The 20,205-nt window shown below is 39.4% G+C and overlaps 1 protein-coding gene across 2 annotated transcripts; it reads right to left on the reverse strand.

Moving 5' to 3' along the window:
• Window positions 1–5,077: 5,077 nt before the first annotated feature.
• On the reverse strand, window positions 5,078–20,037 carry spock3 (SPARC (osteonectin), cwcv and kazal like domains proteoglycan 3). Of its 2 annotated transcripts, XM_031871440.1 has the most exons (12): window positions 19,927–20,037; window positions 19,642–19,764; window positions 13,104–13,112; window positions 12,958–12,997; window positions 11,008–11,116; window positions 10,193–10,301; window positions 9,947–10,055; window positions 9,554–9,667; window positions 9,215–9,436; window positions 8,235–8,297; window positions 7,967–8,104; window positions 5,078–7,311 (listed from the first exon to the last, which is right to left on the reverse strand). In XM_031871440.1, exons 2-12 carry the CDS (start codon window positions 19,762–19,764, stop codon window positions 7,154–7,156), a joined length of 1,194 nt encoding a protein of 397 aa, XP_031727300.1. In that variant the 5' UTR covers window positions 19,927–20,037; the 3' UTR covers window positions 5,078–7,153. The 2 variants fall into 2 exon arrangements, with proteins under 2 accessions (XP_031727300.1, XP_031727301.1); XM_031871441.1 differs by lacking the exon at window positions 13,104–13,112.
• Between the last annotated feature and the right edge of the window lie 168 nt (window positions 20,038–20,205).

Here is a 20,205-nt window from a genome sequence, read left to right on the forward strand (position 1 = left end):
GTGTGTGTGTGTGTGTGTATATATGTGTGTGTATATATATGTGTATATATATATATGTGTGTGTATATATATGTATATATATGTATATATATGTGTGTGTATATATATGTATATATATGTATATATATATATATATATATATATATGTATATATATTTTTATTTTATTTTATTTTATTTTATTTATATTTCTTGCAGGCACGTGGAGGGACTTCTTCTGCTTGACCGAGTGCCGGAAAGACGCCATAACCACTAAAAAGACATCCTCGGAGCTTTCTAGCATTTCACTCCAGGGACATCGTTAAGATAACAATGCTTTTTATACTGACGCTACACAGAGTCTCAACAAGATATGCATTGGGTTGTATTTCATGTTGATCTTTTTGAGTAAGAGCGATTGTAAATTTCAAGTTTGACACCAATAGCTGTAATGTGGCAAACGCTTACTTGGGTGTGTTTTGTTACTAATGAGATGGGTTTGCTTTGTTTTGTCTTTTTCCCATATTACTGAGTTTTCTCTTTTTATTCCAGTTTAAATAATATGAACGATTTGACATGGTTTAACATGTTTGGCTATCTTTGTTACTTAGTTAGTGTTAGCTATAGTTTGAATGGTTCCGTGTACATTTTTGAAATGAATGGCTAACAGTGTTTTGTCAAAGGCTGTTGAAGTTGTTCTATTACTTTTCAAATTGTATACTTAAATACATTAAAACAGAAAGTCGTATGTTTGGTCTTTGGTCCACGTCTATGAAACCCTCCATATGTCACATAGTGTCTCCTTTAGCCACAGGTCTATTGAGATAACGGTGCATGTATGGGCAATACTTATACTGTGGATCACCCACTTCTAGTCAGTAGGGGGCAGCTAGTGAATTGAAACATACGAATATTCAGTTTTAGATTTATAGTTTTTGGAAATTGTGAAACCACTATTTCTAAAAATAACGACTTCTGTCGAAACCCTACACATACAACATAAACAAAATATCAAAATGATATAAACCCTCTAAAAAAATATATTTTTGCATTACAACTTTATACACAAAGACCAAAAAATTGCTCTCCCCATATCCCAACTGCACACTGATGTGCTAAACATAAAACACTTATCGAGAGTCATTTGTAGCATGCTGTAAATGTAGACGAACCCAAAAGCAATGGGGAAAACATTATTCACATAAACATAATGATAATAAGACAATTACTGAAACTAAAGGTGGAATGGACATAGTTTACTGTATTGTACTGTAAACAAAATACATAATACAATTACAGTCTCTCTCTATATATCTATCTATATCTCTATATATCTATATCTCTATATATATCTATATCTCTATATATATCTATATCTCTATATATCTCTATATATATCTATATCTCTATATCTATATATCTATATCTATATCTCTATATATATATATCTATATCTATATATATATATATATCTATATCTCTATATATATATATCTATATCTATATATATATATCTATATCTATATCTATATATATATATCTATATCTATATCTATATATCTATATCTATATCTATATATCTATATCTATATCTATATCTATATATATATATATATATCTATATCTATATATATATATATATATCTATATCTATATACATACAGTATGTTGTGCACACCAAAGAGCAAACCTAAATCCTTTTTCTAGTGTTTAAGCTCGGATCTAAGTGATCTAATTGGTTGCAGGTGTTTTCACAGGTGCATTCTTGGTGCAGGTGATTGATAATTGAGAGTGGTATTTCACTGTCAGTGGTTAAAAAAATACAACTGCTTTTAGTTTTGAATGTCTCATGTAGATAACGTACAGTTTGTAGAATATCAAACTGTAAAGCAGACAGTGTGCTAATGGTTCATCATACCTGGTCAATAGGCTACATGAGTTAATGGTCCTTATTCTTGTGACACAAGTACCAGTTCATCACAGACAACAAACATCCCTTGAGAAAGACTGTTATACAATGAAGCTGTGGGGTCGGACATTAACCAGCTGAGGGCAGCAAATCCTGTTAAATGAATGATATCTCCATTGTGAAGCCATTTAAATGTCATGCCCTTCAAAAAATAATGAGAACAAAATGACATTTCAACCTCATACCAGAAATAACAAATTTAAAATTCTCTGAATCCACTTAAGGAGAATAAATGATGTCATTTTGATTCCACGTCACTTTTTGGAAGTTGTTCTACTTCTCATGACCTAATTCCAATTTGATTTAAAAAAGATGAAACCTAAATAAAGTAGTTGGTAACCTCTGGGACACTGGGGTGAAGATGTGTGAAACTGAGTTTATATATGTAGATGCAATGTATTTGTAGTGTTACAACTGAACCAAATGGCCTCCAAATATAATCTGCAGTTAATAGCTGTATTGTTGCAGGTATCTCAAACATATATTTTCCAACATATTTTAAATGTTAGCTCAGTGTACAAAGGCAGAAAGACATTTAAAAAAATTAAACCTATTGTCAAATATCAGAATATTTATTTTTTTTCCTACAAGTTGATCATTAAAGTTAAAATACCATGTTTATGATCAGCATAGAGGTAGACTGGCCTGGCACAAATCTGATTCCCCATGATTGTATCCACAATCTACAAGATGTATCGATTCGTGCCTCGTCCCCTCCCGTTTCTTTCCAATCTAGCATTGACCAGGCAAGAATCAAGCCACTAAGCAGTTAGAGGTTATTGATGTGAAAGCTCTTGCTGCACACTGCTGTCTGCCTTCATAAAATGCAGGATTCCAGAGGAAAACAGCTCTGGCTGGTAGTGAGTCACACCTAAGTGATTTCTGCAGTACTTACAGAACTAACCATTCCTGGAAGCCCTTTGTCATTGGATAGAAAGACAGGAAAACACATTCTGCTGGAGGCCGCCTCAGCATGCAGCAGCCAGATCTGACTCCCTGAATGGGATTGTTTTTGTTTTTATTTTACTGTAATTCTTTCACTAGAATAATTATCATTCTGATCTTGCTGGTTTGTATCATGAGCAGGCAGGCCTGGACACGTGTGTGAGTAAATGGCTGGAGTTTATCGACCCAACTCAACCACTGTTTGCTTCTTATGAAAACCACGTCCTCAAAAGCTTCTTTTTCATATATTTTGAAATAGAACTAGATCAGTGTCTTTAAAGTATACTGCATTTTGGACACTGGGAGGTTTTCAAAGTATATGTTTTTATTTGCCCTATATTGTAAAATATCTGCAGGTATATTCATTGTAGCTTTTCAGAATAAAGATTAAATTAATCTCAAATACCTGCTTTTTCTTAGCACTTTTTTCCACATTTTAAAATCCCAATTTCAACATATTCTAAAGTATATGTGCATTTTATTTATTTACTTTGCATGACAGATACTGTATGTAATCCTATAGTGTTCTCAGTACAGTGTATGAAATAATAATTTTCTTCTTGAAAGTTGCGCTAATGCTGCGATTCAACTGGTAAATAGTTTACAACCATTAACCTGCCCCATCCTATATGGTCTATTGTATGCGCTGAGTCAGGCTCTGTAACATGAGCCTGCTAAGTGTATGTGTGTGTCTGTGTCAGAGAGTGTATTGACCAAACAGTGACTTCACCATTAAGGTGAGCCATACTGCTTCCTCAGCAGCTTAGCAATGGAAGCTCAGCTCAGGCCTTTTCAGTGGTGCTTACATTTAGTACACAAACAAGACTTCATTGATGAAAAGAGCTCACAATGCTGCTGTAGACATGCAAACAGAGAGTAAACCTCTTTAAAGTTGTAGGATCGAATGACATAATAATAAGGGGGAAAAGAACAAGCCCATAAATGTCATCTTTGATTCAGTTTAGTTCTGTTTTTAAACTGAAGCCAAGGTTCCTCAGATCATTCTTGAGCAGAAACTCTTTAAGTGCTCAGGAAATGGAAACATTGACATTTCAGTGACAACTGTGCAAACCCCTTCTGCTGATGAAGAACATGCGACTCTATAAAAGCTCAAAACTAGCCACTAAATGGATCTTGTCGTTAGATTGTTTCACATTGAACTGACATGTTTCTACTGCCGCTTTATACACATCAATATATTACCCCTAATAACACAGATATAGTGGGTGATCACACCTCATACAGCAACAATACCTCATCACGCGAGTGTGGAAGTGTAAAAGAACCTGCGTCACAGGTTATTGCTTATCCAAGAAACCTGATTTCCAAACATCATAAGTGCTTCCTGCAATTTGAGGCTTTTCCCATCAGCGCTCAGTCATACCGTCTCCCCACACACTGGCAAATTACTTTTTATTGTTGGACGGCTTCCAACAACAGCCTCCACTGTGTGGAAATCAGCCACAGAGATGGTATCTCTCCACATTTCTATGGTCAGCACATAAAGAAATAGGAAAAGGGTGTGAAATGAACACTGGATATTTACCCAGTGACTTCCTGCGTCCTGCTTACACTGGCCGTATAAAAACAATTGTAGTTCTCACAGCAAAGAAAAAAAAAGGAAACTAACTTTTCCAGGCCAATGAATGTGTCTTTTTCCTGCATTGATTCCCTCAGTGTTTGTGTTTTCGCTCTACATGCTTGTATGTGCCTGCATTTATGGTGCGGGTGTAACGGTGGCTTATGAAATATTCACCTATTCTTCACATACATAATGCAGTAATGTTTCTGCACACGGAACTCATTTGCCTACAAACAGAGTTTGTCACTCCTGACTTTCAGCTTTCTCTTTTTTTTTAAATTCGGTAATGTAATTACTAATGTAATGTTATTACTTTCAACTTCCCTTTATGACAGGTGTTGTGTCATTTCATTACACCTCTAAACAACAGCTTTGTATCCTTAAATGGTGGGGAACCTTGTGGTACTTGTGTTTGCTCAGTTCCTATAGTCTCATATAATTAAGCATGCATTCTCAACCTTTATAGCAACTTGCATGTCATTTCTAGCAGATAAATACAGAAACGAAACAATACACATGGAACAGAAACTTTGTAAACACAGAAACAAGAGTTTGCTGCATGTATTCATGTCTGTCCTCCAAGTAGCACTCAGTCAAGCAAAGATTGGTCAATATAGCTTTTATTTCAGCAAATCATACATACACTGTAAAAAAATGCATCTGTATCATAACCTTGAAACACACCAGAGCTGTGATGACGTGTGTGATTGGTTGAGAGTGGCTACAGTGTCTGAGGTCATCAAAATGATTTGCATGTCATCACACTCACGAAACAGCACACTTTAAGACTGAAACACTTTCCAGTTCCTAAAGTGAATTGAAATTCCAAGTTAAAAGGAATGAAGGGAGCAAAAAACAAAACTATTGGACAGTTAGATGGCACTTTTCAGGTCTTAACATGGAATTTCAACAGATGTTTGATTCAAAATGAAGCCCGAAGGCAGATTAATAATTGAAAATGAACGTAGGAGCTAATCTAATCCCAGGTCTGCATAAACAGTCACAGGACCTGTCAAGAATACACAAATCTGGGATCAGTTTCAGTTCCCAACCCTGACAGATATACACTATAAGTAGTTAGAGCAGATCAGGTACAAATCAAGCTTTTAAAACAAAGTAAGAGCAAAACACTGTAAGATAATCATCTTTCTTTCATATAAAGCTCTCTAAACCAAAACGTCCTCTAGCCAGTGTACGAATATAAAAAAAATCCAAATCCAGCAGAATCTAAGTGTTCTTTATGCCTTAACTGTTAAGTTTATCTGTGCTTCTCTACACTCTAGCTATCCTATGGAACAAATCAAAAGATCTGAAATATGGCCTATGTTACACCATCGCAAGAGAGACCCAAAACACAAGCCATATCAAAACCCAAATAGTATCAGGGCTGGACAGTTAAGCCCAGCGAGCTTCTGTCAATCCATTAAGCATGTTTCTCCTACTATCCCCACCATCTGTCCTTATCGGTAGAAGGCACACCTTAGCCTTTATCCCCTGCCAGACATTTGTCAACAGGTCTGCGCGGCTCTGTGGTTTTATTACCTTGCAAGAGAGTTATTCTGTTAAACAGTGTGCTCAAATAACGTAACATTTAAAACATCAACTCCACTTCTGAGCTGTGATGAGGTTTCGTTTTAGCTCACTGACGTATTAAAGGACAGTAAACATTTTTTTTAAAATCACACAGAGTTGTGTCTCAAGCAGTTTATTTAACTATGCAAGTGCAGTTTCATCTGTACATGCTTGGGGGGCATTTTCTCCCTCAAGCTCCATTATGTTTTGAGTCCCACAAAGGTTTAGCCTCTGGTTCTACAGACTGAAACAACATCACGCAGTATTAGACATGCTACGACAAATCTGTTTCATCATCTGTATTCCCCCAACAATGGATTAGAAAAATAGATAACAATAACATTTTCTCCCCCTACCACCACCGGGCCAAGCAGTAATTTGTCTTTCCTTGTTGCTGAGCCTTGGAGATGATTTGACTTGATTTGTGTCTCTGTGAAAACAGCTAGCATGTCGGTTCTGATTGTTATCCAACTCACGCTGTGGTTGTTGTTTTTTTTGCCTTAATTCTCCTAATGAAGCATGTCTAACTCTTATCTTGTTTTTCCACACAGTTACAGTCACAATTACAAATCAAGATCAAAAGAAACCTAAAGAGTGCAATATTCTCTTATCTACATCATCAACATCCCACCTATACACAGGAACATTTGATGAGGAGTAAAAGGGTTGGGAGAAAGAGGATGATGGAACGAAGAAGGGGAAATCTCTTTAACATTGCGCCTCAGGCATCAACAGACTTAGGCATCAGAGTGCTGCACAAGGACAGGACACACTATAAGACATGGACTGTCCAAAGAAGGGAGAGGTCTTTGCACGTATGCCCAAATCCAAAACACTGGATTGGTTGTGGATTAGTCCTGGTCATGTTCTCTGGTTGGCTGACACGCAAGTGCCATTAACCAATCATATTTTATACTTAGAGAGGAGGAGAAATCATAAACGTTTGCCAGGAATTGATTTTTTTTTTTTTTAACTTATGAACAAACAATACACAGAGAGTAGTCCATAGGCTGTTAGTACGATTAAGTATCTGCCTGGGGAGTCACCTAGAAACGTGCAGTTTGACCAAACAAACAGTTTTCTTTTTTTTCTTTTCTTTTTTTGAAATTACGACAGATACTCGTCGTTGTTGTCGTCATCATCCTCGTCTTCGTCGTCCTCGTCGTCCATCCCAGCCTGGTCTTTGAGAACAAAGGAATCTTCATCATCATCGGTGAACAGCGAGTCGCCGCTGCCAAGGTCTCCAGAGGACTCCAGAATCACGCCTAGAGAAATGTACCAAATCTTACGATTAAAGGAGTTGTTTTGGCGAAATAAGTGGTAGATGGTTATAACAGAAGATTGACACCACTTGCATGTCTGCGCAGTCAATATTAGCCAGTTACTTTAGCTTAACGTAAGGCAACCTAGCCTGGCAATCTCATGGACAAGGACAACGCTCCAGGAAGTTACCCAGCCAAGAAGTACATGAACGCAGTTAAACCAGAACTTGTGATTTTTACACACACTTTTTCTTTGGAAGAAAACAAGAAATGTGTCAGTTATTGAGCTTTAGAGGTGTTGGTAGGTGGATTTTGTTACCTTTGCAGAGAGCCAGGCTTCCTGCTTCCAGTCATTTTGCTCAGATTAACTAACTTTATCTTAAATTGAACAGACAGATATCAGAGTGGTAATCTTGTCATTTAACTCTTAGCAAGCAAGCGAAAATGCCTAATATCTCAAGCCTGTCAATCTATTCCGACAACAGTTTTATGTTTATACAAATACATTGTGGCTACTGACAGATTTCATGCAATACAAAAAAGGAAAATTAAGTGTTGCCACACATCTATGAATTATTCCCTCCATGATGCCTCGACTGCAAATAACACGGCATCTCTTTGTTTTCTTACATTGAAACGTGACACACTATTTGCCTACCGCAGTTTGCAGGGCCATGGGTGCGGGAGCTGGCCACCTCGTTGCCATAGTGATCTACACACCAGCACTGCCCGCTGCTGCTGTGACACTGGTGGGACCTGTAGTAACCTTCCTCATCACAGGATGGCAGGTACTGACCTACAAGCCAAAACACACAGACACACACAATGAATCAGGGTAACACACTGTTTGTGTGTATTTGAGTGTGTGTGTGTGTGTGTGTGTGTGTGTGTGTGTGTGTGTGTGCGTGTGTGTGTGTGGGTCTCACCAAGCAGTTTCTTCCCCGCTTGCTTTTTGTTGATACTGGACAGCTCTGCTTTACAAGGGGAATCTGAAAGGGAGAGACACAGGAGGCTGGTAACAAACTGCAGAAGTCTGCTTTTCTAGGGATGCATCTGTTTGAGTGAACTTTGCTTCCTTTGTGTACTTTTTGCTTTCGTCGAGATGTTTGTCATCCAGCTGTCTTTGCTTTTACAAGTGCAGCCCCGTTGACTCATCTGTACAGTTTCATTATGACCAAAAACAACAAAAAATAATCAATCCAATTCTCGAATTCAATAGCATTCTAATGCAGTGTTTTTCATTTCCTTGTATCAGACAGAGTACAATAATGTATTCTGTACATATCAAAGAAGACTATGCCATTCTGATGGAATGGAAGGTGTCTGATATTTATCCGATAGTAGTTAAGTTAGTTTAGAAATTAGAGAAAACTTCCGGTTTACTACAACTTTGGATCTTGTTTTTATAGCTTTGAGCATAATTTCTATTAGTTATCAGAACAATGTGCAATGAACCAAAGTAACTGCTGAGCTTGGGAAGCAACAACAAAGGATGAAGGGGCAATGGACACGAGTGACAAGGCGATCGAACTGCTTCAAAAAAGCCACCACTATATTTCGATTTCAAAGTGCATGTTGTTAATAATCCCTTATTGCATAAACAAACTGTGTATGAGCACAACTACAATAACAATAGTAGGTCAAAGTTAAACCTAAAAGTCGTTCTATTGTGATCGATATTTACAACAAACAGTAAAATTGTGAGTAGCAATTTACTTGCTGTAGGATTGTTGCATGTTTCTTATAATATAGGAAAACTATGAAAATAAGACCCAATTGTTGCATGAAATCAGAGCTTCGCTTCTAATGTCACAAGATACAGAGGCTGAAGAGGAATAACTTATCCAGGTGTGAATGCATTTTAGGTGTTTTAGGTGTTGCATGTCAGTGCATGGAGATAACGTACCTGTGTACCTCTGGAAGCATGTGCACCACTCAGAGCTGGTTATAACTTTGTCCGTATGTGTATCGCAGGATTTGAAGAACGCGTCAGAGCACGGCTCGTTCCTGTCCAGGTAGAGGCTCTTGATCTCCGATTGATCCAGCTGGAAATCAAAGTTTGTGTCCAGTCGGGAGAACATCCAGCCTAGAGGGTCCTTACAAATAGGTGACACCCCAACCTCGAACTCTGTGAGGAAAAAGGTTAAAAATGAGAGAGAGGCAGCCAGGTATACAGTGTGCCAATGAATGAAGAAATGTTGCGTATCTTCTGGTTTCTCTGCTTTGTTTACACCACACGACTCACTGTTTTTCTCTGGCTTCTGGATCTTGACTCTCTTGTGGTTGCCATTCTCATGCAGCACCCTGAACCAGTCTCTCAGACGATTCACCACCTCCTTCAGGTCCGACTCACTGCACACTAAAAAAGGTCAACACTAATGATTAATGGTGATAAAGAGACGCTTTACTGTCCCCTTAGTGAGTCCCTTATGGAAGTGGGAAGTCAGGGTCAGCTGGAGCACAGCCTCCCTGAAACTTGTAGGGATTCAGTGTCACTTCATCAGGGCAGAAGGGTTCAAGAAGGGGCTATAAAAGGGCTTGGACGCCATGGAAGACTTTTTAATTGAGGAGAATTTACTGTTTCTCCTGCAAAGCATCCCAGCTTACGGTGTGCAGCCATGTGTGCAGAACTGTTTACCTTTCTTCTCTGCAGAGCTCTGCTCAGGCTGGGAGGGGCAAGGACACATGCCAGAACACTTCACAGCAATCTTCTTTCCTGTGATGCATGCCTGGTAGTCTAACTTACACTGAGCGGGCGCGACAGAGACAGATGGGACGAGACAGAAGAGGAAGTAAGATCAGGATGTGTGTCTCATCAAGAGGAAATGAAAATAAATATGTGCTCATATGTCTCTTATGGGAGATACATTGTGTGTGCGGTTACCTTGGTAGAGTAGGAGTGGCCGTCAGTTCCACAAACAGGGGAGGGGTGAACCACAGGGCAAGGTTTGCACGTCGACCCTGGACTCTGGTACAAACTGGCATCTTTAAAACTAGAGAGGAGATTCAAAATACTTACACACACAAGCACAAAACAATCTGAACGTCTGCGTATGAAAAATATTTCAAATGATGTATCATTGCCCTGTTTATATTCCCTGCTTTATCCAAAACGAATGTTTTCTGAGCATTTTGCATCCATGGTGTATTTTATTGTTCTTACATCAATTTCAGAAGCGAGACAAGGACTCGGATTATTTTCTCATTTGCAGGCACTGTGCAGTGGTAATTGTGTTCATGCTAAGAATGGGAAATGAGGTCAGTGTGGCGTTACTGTCCTCTGTCCAGTCTGCAGTGTCCCAGACAGACACACACGTACAAAGTCCATTCATATCACTTGGCAGGACTTTGTGTCCGCTGTAAAGCAGTGCCAGTGCTGGGGTAATTGGACTAAACAGTAATGTCGCACAACAGTCACAAGAGAGCCGGGCAACCAGTGGGCAGGCTGGACAATTAGAAAGCCAGCCATCCCCTCTGGTGTTGTTGCTTATTATGCCTGCGTAAACAAGTGAGCAGAAAAAAAAATGATTGAAGAGAAAAGAGATGACAAGTAATAAAGAGATTTGATTTGCTCCTAATCCACTGTCGTGTTTCATCTCTAGCAGATCTGAATGCAAATTTAAAGGACATCTCTGAGACTTCGGCCTGTTTAAAAGAGCAAGTGTGTGAGTGAGAGAGTGTATGTGTGTGTGTTCTTACCTAACTCTCCTCTGGCTGACACAAGTGGCAGTTTTATAATCCTCGGCCACACACACCTTGTGGCGACTGCACTTGATCCTAAGACAGGGGTCTTTGGCTGGATCCAGGCCTAGAAAACACAAAACAGAGAAATGGAACGAGAACTCTTTTCGGTGTTATATGTGTATCGTCTATGTTTCTGCAACCCAAACACAGCCTCTCCACAGAAAGTGCTTTCTAGAAAGACTAAACTCATGAGCATAAACAGAGAAAACATCCCAAGGATACATTTCCCTTTTGTTCTCTGAAATCCTCGATCAATGATTCCTGGCTAAGCCATGTACTTCCTTTTCATTTTTACAGATTCATGCTGTGAGGATAGGTGTAAACGATCTGTGTGTGGGATAATTCTAGCCTCTTCACTTACTGGCAATGTCTCTCTCACGCTGAACTGAAAGCCATAATACCACTAAGTATCCTTACGACTAAAAACAGATGGAACTGGTAATAGGCTACTTCTGACCTTACAACAGCCTGCACTGAGCGTCAGTCCTGTGTGCTCTTTCTGAGATCCTAAAACTGATCTTTTATCAGATCTCACAGCTGAGTGCCATATCTGGCTTTGAGAGCTGATTTTAGATCTGAGTCTGACACTGATAAAGAGTAAAGAGTAAGACAAGCTTGCTGTTTCTGACCGCTTGTCAGCCTTCAGCTGACCACTATGGCGCAGTATCTAAGGCCCTCTGCTGATCTCAGAACAGTTTGTTAATGACCTCTGCTCTAAAGAACCTTACTGTAATCCCTGGTCAGCTTTAGCAGATTATCCTGCCTCCATCCTCTAACGCATCATCTAATGCTTTTGTTTCCTTGACATGTCTGTGTGTCTGTGGATGTGTGTGTGTGTGTGGATATGTAGGTGTGTGTGTGTGTGTGTTTAGGGGTACAGTGATAAGTGAGAGTGAATGTGTTCATGTCCTGATGTGCCTGGGTGTATGAGTTTATGGCCATCAGTAAATCAATGGGAAATGAGATAATCAAAGAACAGAAATTCATCCTTTTTCACTGTAGCTACATAAATGTACAGGTTGTTGAAAAATTGGGGATAGATTAGAGATAGCACACAGTCATATACGAACACCAATTAGATTATTAGGTAAATTAGAATTAGAATTATTAAAAAGTACATGAGATGTTCTTTACACACACAGGGCCAATTGGTCGCTGCAAAAGTTTCCAGCTAGAAAATGTACTTTATTTTAGGGTCTAAATCAACAGGAACAGACGCAATTCAACTAAGAAACATGATGGTTTAAGATGAATCTAATGCATCTGAAATGCTGTGAGGATAGTTACCTCCACCAAGGTTTTGTTATTGCTCTTAATTGTTTGTCTATCTGTTAGTTAGAAAGATATTTTTAAAATACCAAACACATAAAAAAAAGAAATTAAATTAGGCCATGTTCCAAGCAACAAGTGATTTGTTTTTGGAGGGAAGAGCGTGACCATGTGGCCAGTGACTCAATAACTCAATAATATCTTTTACCATTGCATTTTTCTAATTTAGTCTTCATGTTACATATTTGGGTGATAGATACTGCCATGCGTCTTGAGTACATACTGACTTTGAGCAATCCTGCAACATTTGATGGCATTTTACCAATGGGTGGCGTTACAGTAACATAATACAGCTAAGTAGCCATAACTTAATGACAGTAAGTGGGACTCACTTGTAAAAATACAAGTGAGTTATATTCCTTCTTAATTTTATGTGGGCCTTCTCCACAAATACATCAAGATACACATCCATATTCAGATTCAATATTTTAATGTAATGCTTTTTTCTCAAAAAAAATCCCAATTTAAAGATTTGTTTTTGCTGTGGAAGAGGTATCAGTTGTTTTTGTCCTTTCTAGTGTTTTTTTGTTTTATCTCAAAGCCAACAGCACAACCACTCGCGGCTCTCACACCCACCTTGATCGAAGGGCTTGGATGGAGTCCATGTTCCAGGCTCCTGCAAAAGGATAAAACAACAAATACAATAATAAAAATATTGTTCAAATGACATCTGGAATGAATTTTACATGACAAATACCAGACTATTAAGCAGTCATACAAACCTCCACTTCCTTAAGGAGAAAGCATTACAGAGAGAGAGAGAGAATAAGGAATTCATTTTGATTAGGTTTGTCTTTTTGAGTGAAAACTTTACATAATGAAATCAACTGATGGAAATCTAGGAAACACACACCAACACACCATCATGAACAAACACGGAGCATGCATTTATTTAACATAGAAAGTGTCCCGAATGTGTGCATGAGCTGCTTATAATGACCATAACATCGGCACATGGAATTTTGTTTGTTTACCATTATGTGGCACTACTATAGAGAGAGGATGTCACACCAAACAGGCCGAACAGTTTAAAGATGTGAAAGGAATATAAATGTCTTAAAGTTTTTGGTTTAGGTCATGAAAATGAAAATTGGTTTGAAAATGAACTGTTTTTAACAACCTTCCTCGATTGAATCAAATGGCTCAAACTGTTTCTGGATGTGTTTCAGCAGTCTGAATAAGGATTGCATGGAGGTGTGTGATTTGCCTGCTTTTAATAGGACAAGTAGGAGACACACCCTGGGGTGCTGGCTCATGATGCAAATGTAAAGGAGCTTAAGAAATAGTGAGCTGTGTGCCGTTTGACTCCGTCCGAGTTCAGAGAACTCATTACTCTCAGTTCCTTCTCTGGGGCATTCTTTCAAACCCAACACTGCACTTCTCTCTCATTCTGTCACAATGATTACCTGTTCTGCACACACATGTGTGTGTGTATATGTGTGTGTGACTCATTCAAAACTACATGCCAGAACAAATATAGGAACGGAGGGAAATAGCGAAAACAATAACATTTTATCAGCGTAAATCCCACAGTTGTGGTACTGAACCAAGTTCAAGGTTTCAGTATTTGCAGGGCAATAAGTGATTGAGGGAGTTTGTGTAGGTTAAAGGATGAGTGGCAGAGAGGAGTCCTCGGTGAGTCGTTTGGTATGTTTTATAAAGGTGCAGTACTACAGCTGGCTATGCGGTTCTGTGCTACTTCAGATTGTCTTTGGTAAAAATGGTTGATTTTAGATTTTAAGGCTTGACAAGTTAGCAGTAATGTAAGGAAGATTCAATGCAGGCTGAAATGTGGTTGAATAGATTAACTTCCTACAGTACATCATTGCAGTTTTGCAAACAGTTTTTTTTAACAGGCTGAACATTTTGTTTTCAGGAAGCTTGAGTACGTTTACAACTTAGACTTGTATGCCATGCTTGTTTTGTGAGATGCAGTTTCAGTGATGTTTCCTGTATTGTCACCCATGGTGGAAACAAGCTTTTTTCCCCGCAAATATTAACTGTTGTTGAACCCAAAGTAATATAATTCGATTTTATTTTAGCATGTCAGTGCAGTGGAATTGTGTATGTGTGTGCAGTGCATGTATGGTGCGAAAACTCTTATACTTCGACACTGTTTGCTACAAGACCTTAGTTATTTTTCAAAAAGCAGGACATAACCCTTTGGCAAGTCTCCTTCAGTATCACTTCCTTGTGCTGCAGGTGAACAGGGTCAACTCTTGCTTTTTCTCAGCTCTTTTTCATTTCTCCTGCTTGTCCTTCACTGCTGGCCCTTTATGACCCTCTGCATCTTCACTGCAGACTCTTCATTACTCATTCACTTCTCCCTCATCTTCCACTTCTAAAAAGGTCCATGCTACATGAAGAGAAAATTCAATAGTGGCTACAGTGGTCTGTTTCTTATGTTTAGAATTACGCACAGTAGCCTTCTTGAACATCAAAATATGAAGAAAACCCACATACTGACAGGTTAGCAAACATAAAGCCAAGTAGAGAGGTACTGTTGTTTATGTTCCCCTCTAGCACTGCAGACCATTGAGATTGAATAATGAGAACATTGCATTATAGGGGCAAAGCCCTCTAGACCAGTCAAGACAACAAAAGTGCTTGCGGTCTGATTCCTTAATGGAATCAACAGAAGCATGCAAGGGAACACACGCGTAAATACACCAAAACACACAAACACACACACATATGCACGTCCAGACGCACGCATAAGCGAATAAACTTATCACCACAGCACTGACTGTAGTGCCAGAATCTGTCAGCACTGCAAAACATCAAATAACTGGATGAATGCCCTTCACTGTGCAAACAACCAACCACCCACTTTCCAAAAAACACAGAAAACCCAAAATTCAACAATAGAACTAATGGCCTCCTGAGTGTACGCTAAAAATAGCCACTTTTCAATTTATCTCTCCATCTCTCCATTTATCTTTCCACCTCTTTTCCTCTCTCTCCCTTGCAGTTATAACAGTCTCTCTCTCCTCATGTGCACAAACACACATAGACACAATAGTGTTTGTTCTGTTGGCTAACACCCTAGTTTGCTTGTGTGCATTCTGATACTATTATAGAAACAAGTCTATAGATAATAATACTTTTCTCACCTTTACTTTACACACATCATTGCTACTCATTGCGTCCTAATGACTTCCTTACCTTCACTGTCTCGTTGCTGCCTACCTCTAACATCCAACAGGAGAAATATGTGCATGTTTTCACTCTACTGGCTCTACATGTCTTGCTCAAGCTTGTCACATGCACACACAAATACACACTGAGGTGCTTTGAAGTGGAAAACGCCTGAAGCTCTGTACCTTCCCTACATCATTCACCCTCCGCAACACAAACAACACAGGACAGACACGCACAGTAAAAACACAGAGAGAGAGAGAGAGAAAGAGAAAGGAGGAGAGGAGAGGATAGAAAGGTGTAATCTGCTTTAATGAGGCTGGTCAAAACAATTTACTCCTGCACTGCACAATTAAGCATCATGCTCTTCATCACACACCCTTCATTGTGTATTTCCTTACATCGTTAAACATATCTTCCTCCTCAGCTTATCCTTTTTACTCTGTGGCAGTGCTGTAAGTAAGCCAAGGCCCAAAAAAAGGGAACAGGATGTCTGAAGAACTTGAGATGGCACAAGTGCAGCAAAGAGAGCCCCAGGCCTCTCCAGACATCTTAAAAGGACGTACAGTAAATCAGCGGCCGAGTTCCTATCTAGTGCAGGAGACCCACTTATGGCTCTCGCTGAAAGATGAAAGTGAAAGTACATGCCTAACATGTAAAATTTAAATCACAGCAAAGCAAAGTTTGGCATGGAGTACCAGTATAACATTTGCATTTCTGAGAGAAAGGCAAAGCGTATGACAACTTTGCTTATGTGATAGTAGGATTAAGATGGTACGAACAGCTTTGAGTGCAAGTAAAGAGTTTCATCCCAAACTACCGTCATGATAATTATTTACACTATAGATTAGTCTTGAGGTCAGTCAGCAACAGGATTTGGGTAACCAGCTGTTTTGTAAAGTTATTTTTGAGCTAGCCTACTAGCTAGTGATTTACTAAATTGTGTTGCACCATTCAAATGTTAGGAATACCTTAGCTAGAAGAAACTGTAGTAATAAATATGCTGCTAAGAAACATTTGTAGCGCTGTCCAATCAAAAACAATTAGCAATGTAAACAGGAAGTTTCTAGGGCAAGTTGTGACATGACTTCCAAAAATCTGTCTTTGTAAAGTAGAGTGCGACAGGTTTGATGAATTTGTGTAGGACAACACCAGAAGTTAGCATGGCACTGGTTCCCTCGACAAAAAGACAAGGGGATTTTTCCATTGGATTTTGAATTATTGCAAAAAATAAGCTCTTAGACAAACAGACATTTTGATGAACACCACTTTTATGATTTTGATTTATGAAGTGCAAATGCAATCGTCAGAAGTAAAAAGCCGATGTTAGGCTATAAAGAAACTACAAAGGCTGAGTAGTCGGCGTGATGTAGTTTCATTAGCCACTTGTTCACGGGCGCCTTTTTTAAGACACTTAAATGCTTCAAAATTCACGTATTTTATTTTGAAACTTTAAAATCTCTTAAGGTTGCGTTAGCCACAAAGCATATTTCAGGCATCTTACCAAAAACCCATTCAAAAACCCCATTGACGATCAGGATGAGGGAACCAAAAGTGCAAATATGCGGACTGATTTCCGTGTTTCAAGGCTCATTCCTGCATCACTCTATGTAGACTTTTTTTAGACACACATGAATAAATATGTTTCCGGGTTAGTCATATTTATGCAATTAACAGTCAGAAGGACATATTAGATAAAGCTAAGCTAACTGAAATGATTTGATGATTTTAGTTATTGGCATAAACCTAGCATGGATAAATATTTATTGAAATGTTTTATATGAACTAGATTCTGGGGTGCAACCTGTTAGTTTTGTGGTGCGTAAATCCCCGCTTAAGAAACTGTGACTTTAAAACTAAGCTACGTTTGCACGTACAAAGAGCAGCAGCAAACACCTCCAATTATTAAAAAAATATTTTTTAGAGTGTAATCAAGCATGTCAATCCATCCACACCTTGAAAATACATTCATATATAGACCATTATCTCTGAAGTACAATTAACATGAGCTATATGTTCACTATATGTACCATAGGCCCAAAAGTATAATTACATAAGATAATCAAAAATAAATGTTTTGATGGGCCCATATCTGTACAGGATGTATGACCTGTGTACCACTGGAAACATAGTGGTGATACAAGTTTAATCAGTAACAAACATACAAAGAGAAAGGTAAATAAGCTTGCCAAGACTAACTGTCACTTCTTCTTAGTTATTTAGTTGAAAACTTTTGTATCACTATTGATAAAGTCCTGAATGCAAAATCACACAGTGACACATAGTCAATCTAGGACATATCACTGAACAGGAAATAACAGGCTTGCACATATATACAGAGCACATAATGCATTTGTGCACCATTTCTATCTCTAATGCCTGAAGCCTCAAGGTTAAAACACAGTTGAGAATGCACAGAGAGCCTTCCACCGCCATACACTTCCTTTCTATCTATGTCTTTTTCGTTCCATTTGGAATAGGTAAGGTTAATTATCCTTGCAATGTCATTGGGGGTATTTATAGACATTTGTTTGAATTAACACAATCACCAAGCTCTCTCTCTCTCTCTCTCTCTCTCTCTCTCTCTCTCTCTCTTTCTCTCTCTCAACTCTTGTCTCTAAGAGTTCCAATCATCTTACATAGCACAGCACATGGCCAAGCACATTTCCTCTCTAGCATTCGGTCCCGACGCCTTATTCGCATAATCTAAATCCTGCTCAACAGTTGGACATGCGGTGAGTCACATGAGTCCACCTGAGCCGCTGGGTTCACACGCTTTCAATAAGTGTGATAGGTGCAAAATGAAAGATAGAAAAAGCCTGTAACAAGGTACATATAAAACATGTCTAAAAGAAACAGCACCTGCCCTTTTCTTTGGAAATAAAAGACAACATTGCTCCTGCTTGGTTTTATCCATCTGATAAGGAATGTTTCAAGGGCTTCAATTCAGGAAAACATCATGCATGCATGTGTGCAGCATGGTAAAGCTAGTGTGCATGAAAAGTGCATTTTTCTCTGGTGCATTATGTAAACCCTCTTGTTTTTGCATAGCTCCTGAGCAAAAGCTTGTTTCTTATAATGTATGTGTGTGCGCACAAATGTTTCATTCTGTTTGTGTGTGTGTGTGTGTGTGTGTGTGTGCGCTTGTGTCTGCTTGAGTGAGTGAGTGCAAGTACGAGCATGTACAAATCACTGCTACCCATTTACTGTAATCTGTAGTTAGAGGCAAGATATCCTTCTGACAACTACAATCCACCTGAAACCTGTGATACATTGTCATACAGAATGACTTAAACAGTCCTTTTACATTGAATTCTGTAATTTGTGATATCCATTCCCATATAAAAGTAGAGATGTCCAGTCTATCATCTGTGATCTATAGCTAAAAACATAGTTTGATATGAAGCCTACATTTGTGTTTCAATTATTATTTGCAGCAACCTGGACAAAATTGTTTCTTAGACCAGTGAAAGCTGGCTTCACTCTGACATATTTGAATGAGTCTAAGGACAGGCATCGATAGATTATTAATTTTTTCATTATAGATATTTTCAAACTGTCAAAAAACTGCACTTTCTTCCTGTAACATATATGGCATGAACAAAACCGGAGCTATATTTCAAACAATGTACAATAAGGTATTGTTGTGTAGGGCAAGGTGTCATCCGGAAGCACACGTTGTTGTTTGGGATCCTTGGAAGGGACCGAGTCTGGTTTGTTGCCACAACCTCGTGGCAGGTGTCTATTACTCTAAACAAAAAGCACATCCATGCCACACTGCTGCGGACCCCCCCCTAAACCTGCCCATAATTAGGCCCCTTTCTGGGACTCAGTGGATCCCCTTGGACAGCTAGGCTATGTATGTGTGTTTCAGAGGCCTTGGCTATCTCGGGGACTGCTATCGCGAAAAACACGCTCACAGGAGAGGACCTTCCCAGTACCGTTACTGTATTTACTGTCTCGGTGGCGCGGGTGACGGACGTGGGTTTAGACACAACGAGAAAACGAGGAGCGCATGATCACAAACCAATGAGGGAGAAAGGGGGGGGGGGGGGGGGGGGTCGTGTGAGTGTAAATTAGATGATGAGCAGAAACGGAGTTAACAATATAAGCCAGACTTACATCTCTGAATTTATCCCATCTCCCAGCGAGCCACTTATCATCCAAAAAATTGGCGCTGTCGGAGCGGGCGGAGACGTGTCCGAAGGCGACGGCACTCAGACACAGCACGGCGACGCTCAGCATCTGCGGACACACAACAACAGCACGGAGGGAGGACATCAGATCAGGCTGGAGGACGCCACGATCGCGTTGAAAACAGAGGCAGCTCAATCTACATCACATCAACGATGAACGCTGGTCGTCAACACGAGATGTAATGATGCGGAGGTGGTTTGTTTCTCCTACCTTGTCGCATCAGCTGCTATCCAGACTGTATGTGCTCGCTGCCGTTTTCTGTCACTAGTAATAACAGCTCTCTCTCTCTCTCTCTCTCTCTCTCTCTCTCTCTCTCCGCACCGGCTGACTGTGCGCAGCAGAAAACGGGAACGCGCTTGGCACCGTGCGCGCGGGCCCTGCGCTCTGTCGCTCTTTTCTTTTTTTTTTTCTTCTCTTCCTCTCGTCAGTGCGGAGGAAACAGTCATGATGGCTCACTGTGGGCTGTTATCAGGCCACTGCAAAAGTGTC

The sequence above is a fragment of the Anarrhichthys ocellatus genome, unplaced genomic scaffold, assembly GCF_004355925.1.
Source record: "Anarrhichthys ocellatus isolate YVR2014 unplaced genomic scaffold, GSC_Weel_1.0 scaffold58, whole genome shotgun sequence".
In the NCBI taxonomy this organism is placed as follows: Eukaryota; Metazoa; Chordata; class Actinopteri; order Perciformes; family Anarhichadidae; genus Anarrhichthys; species Anarrhichthys ocellatus.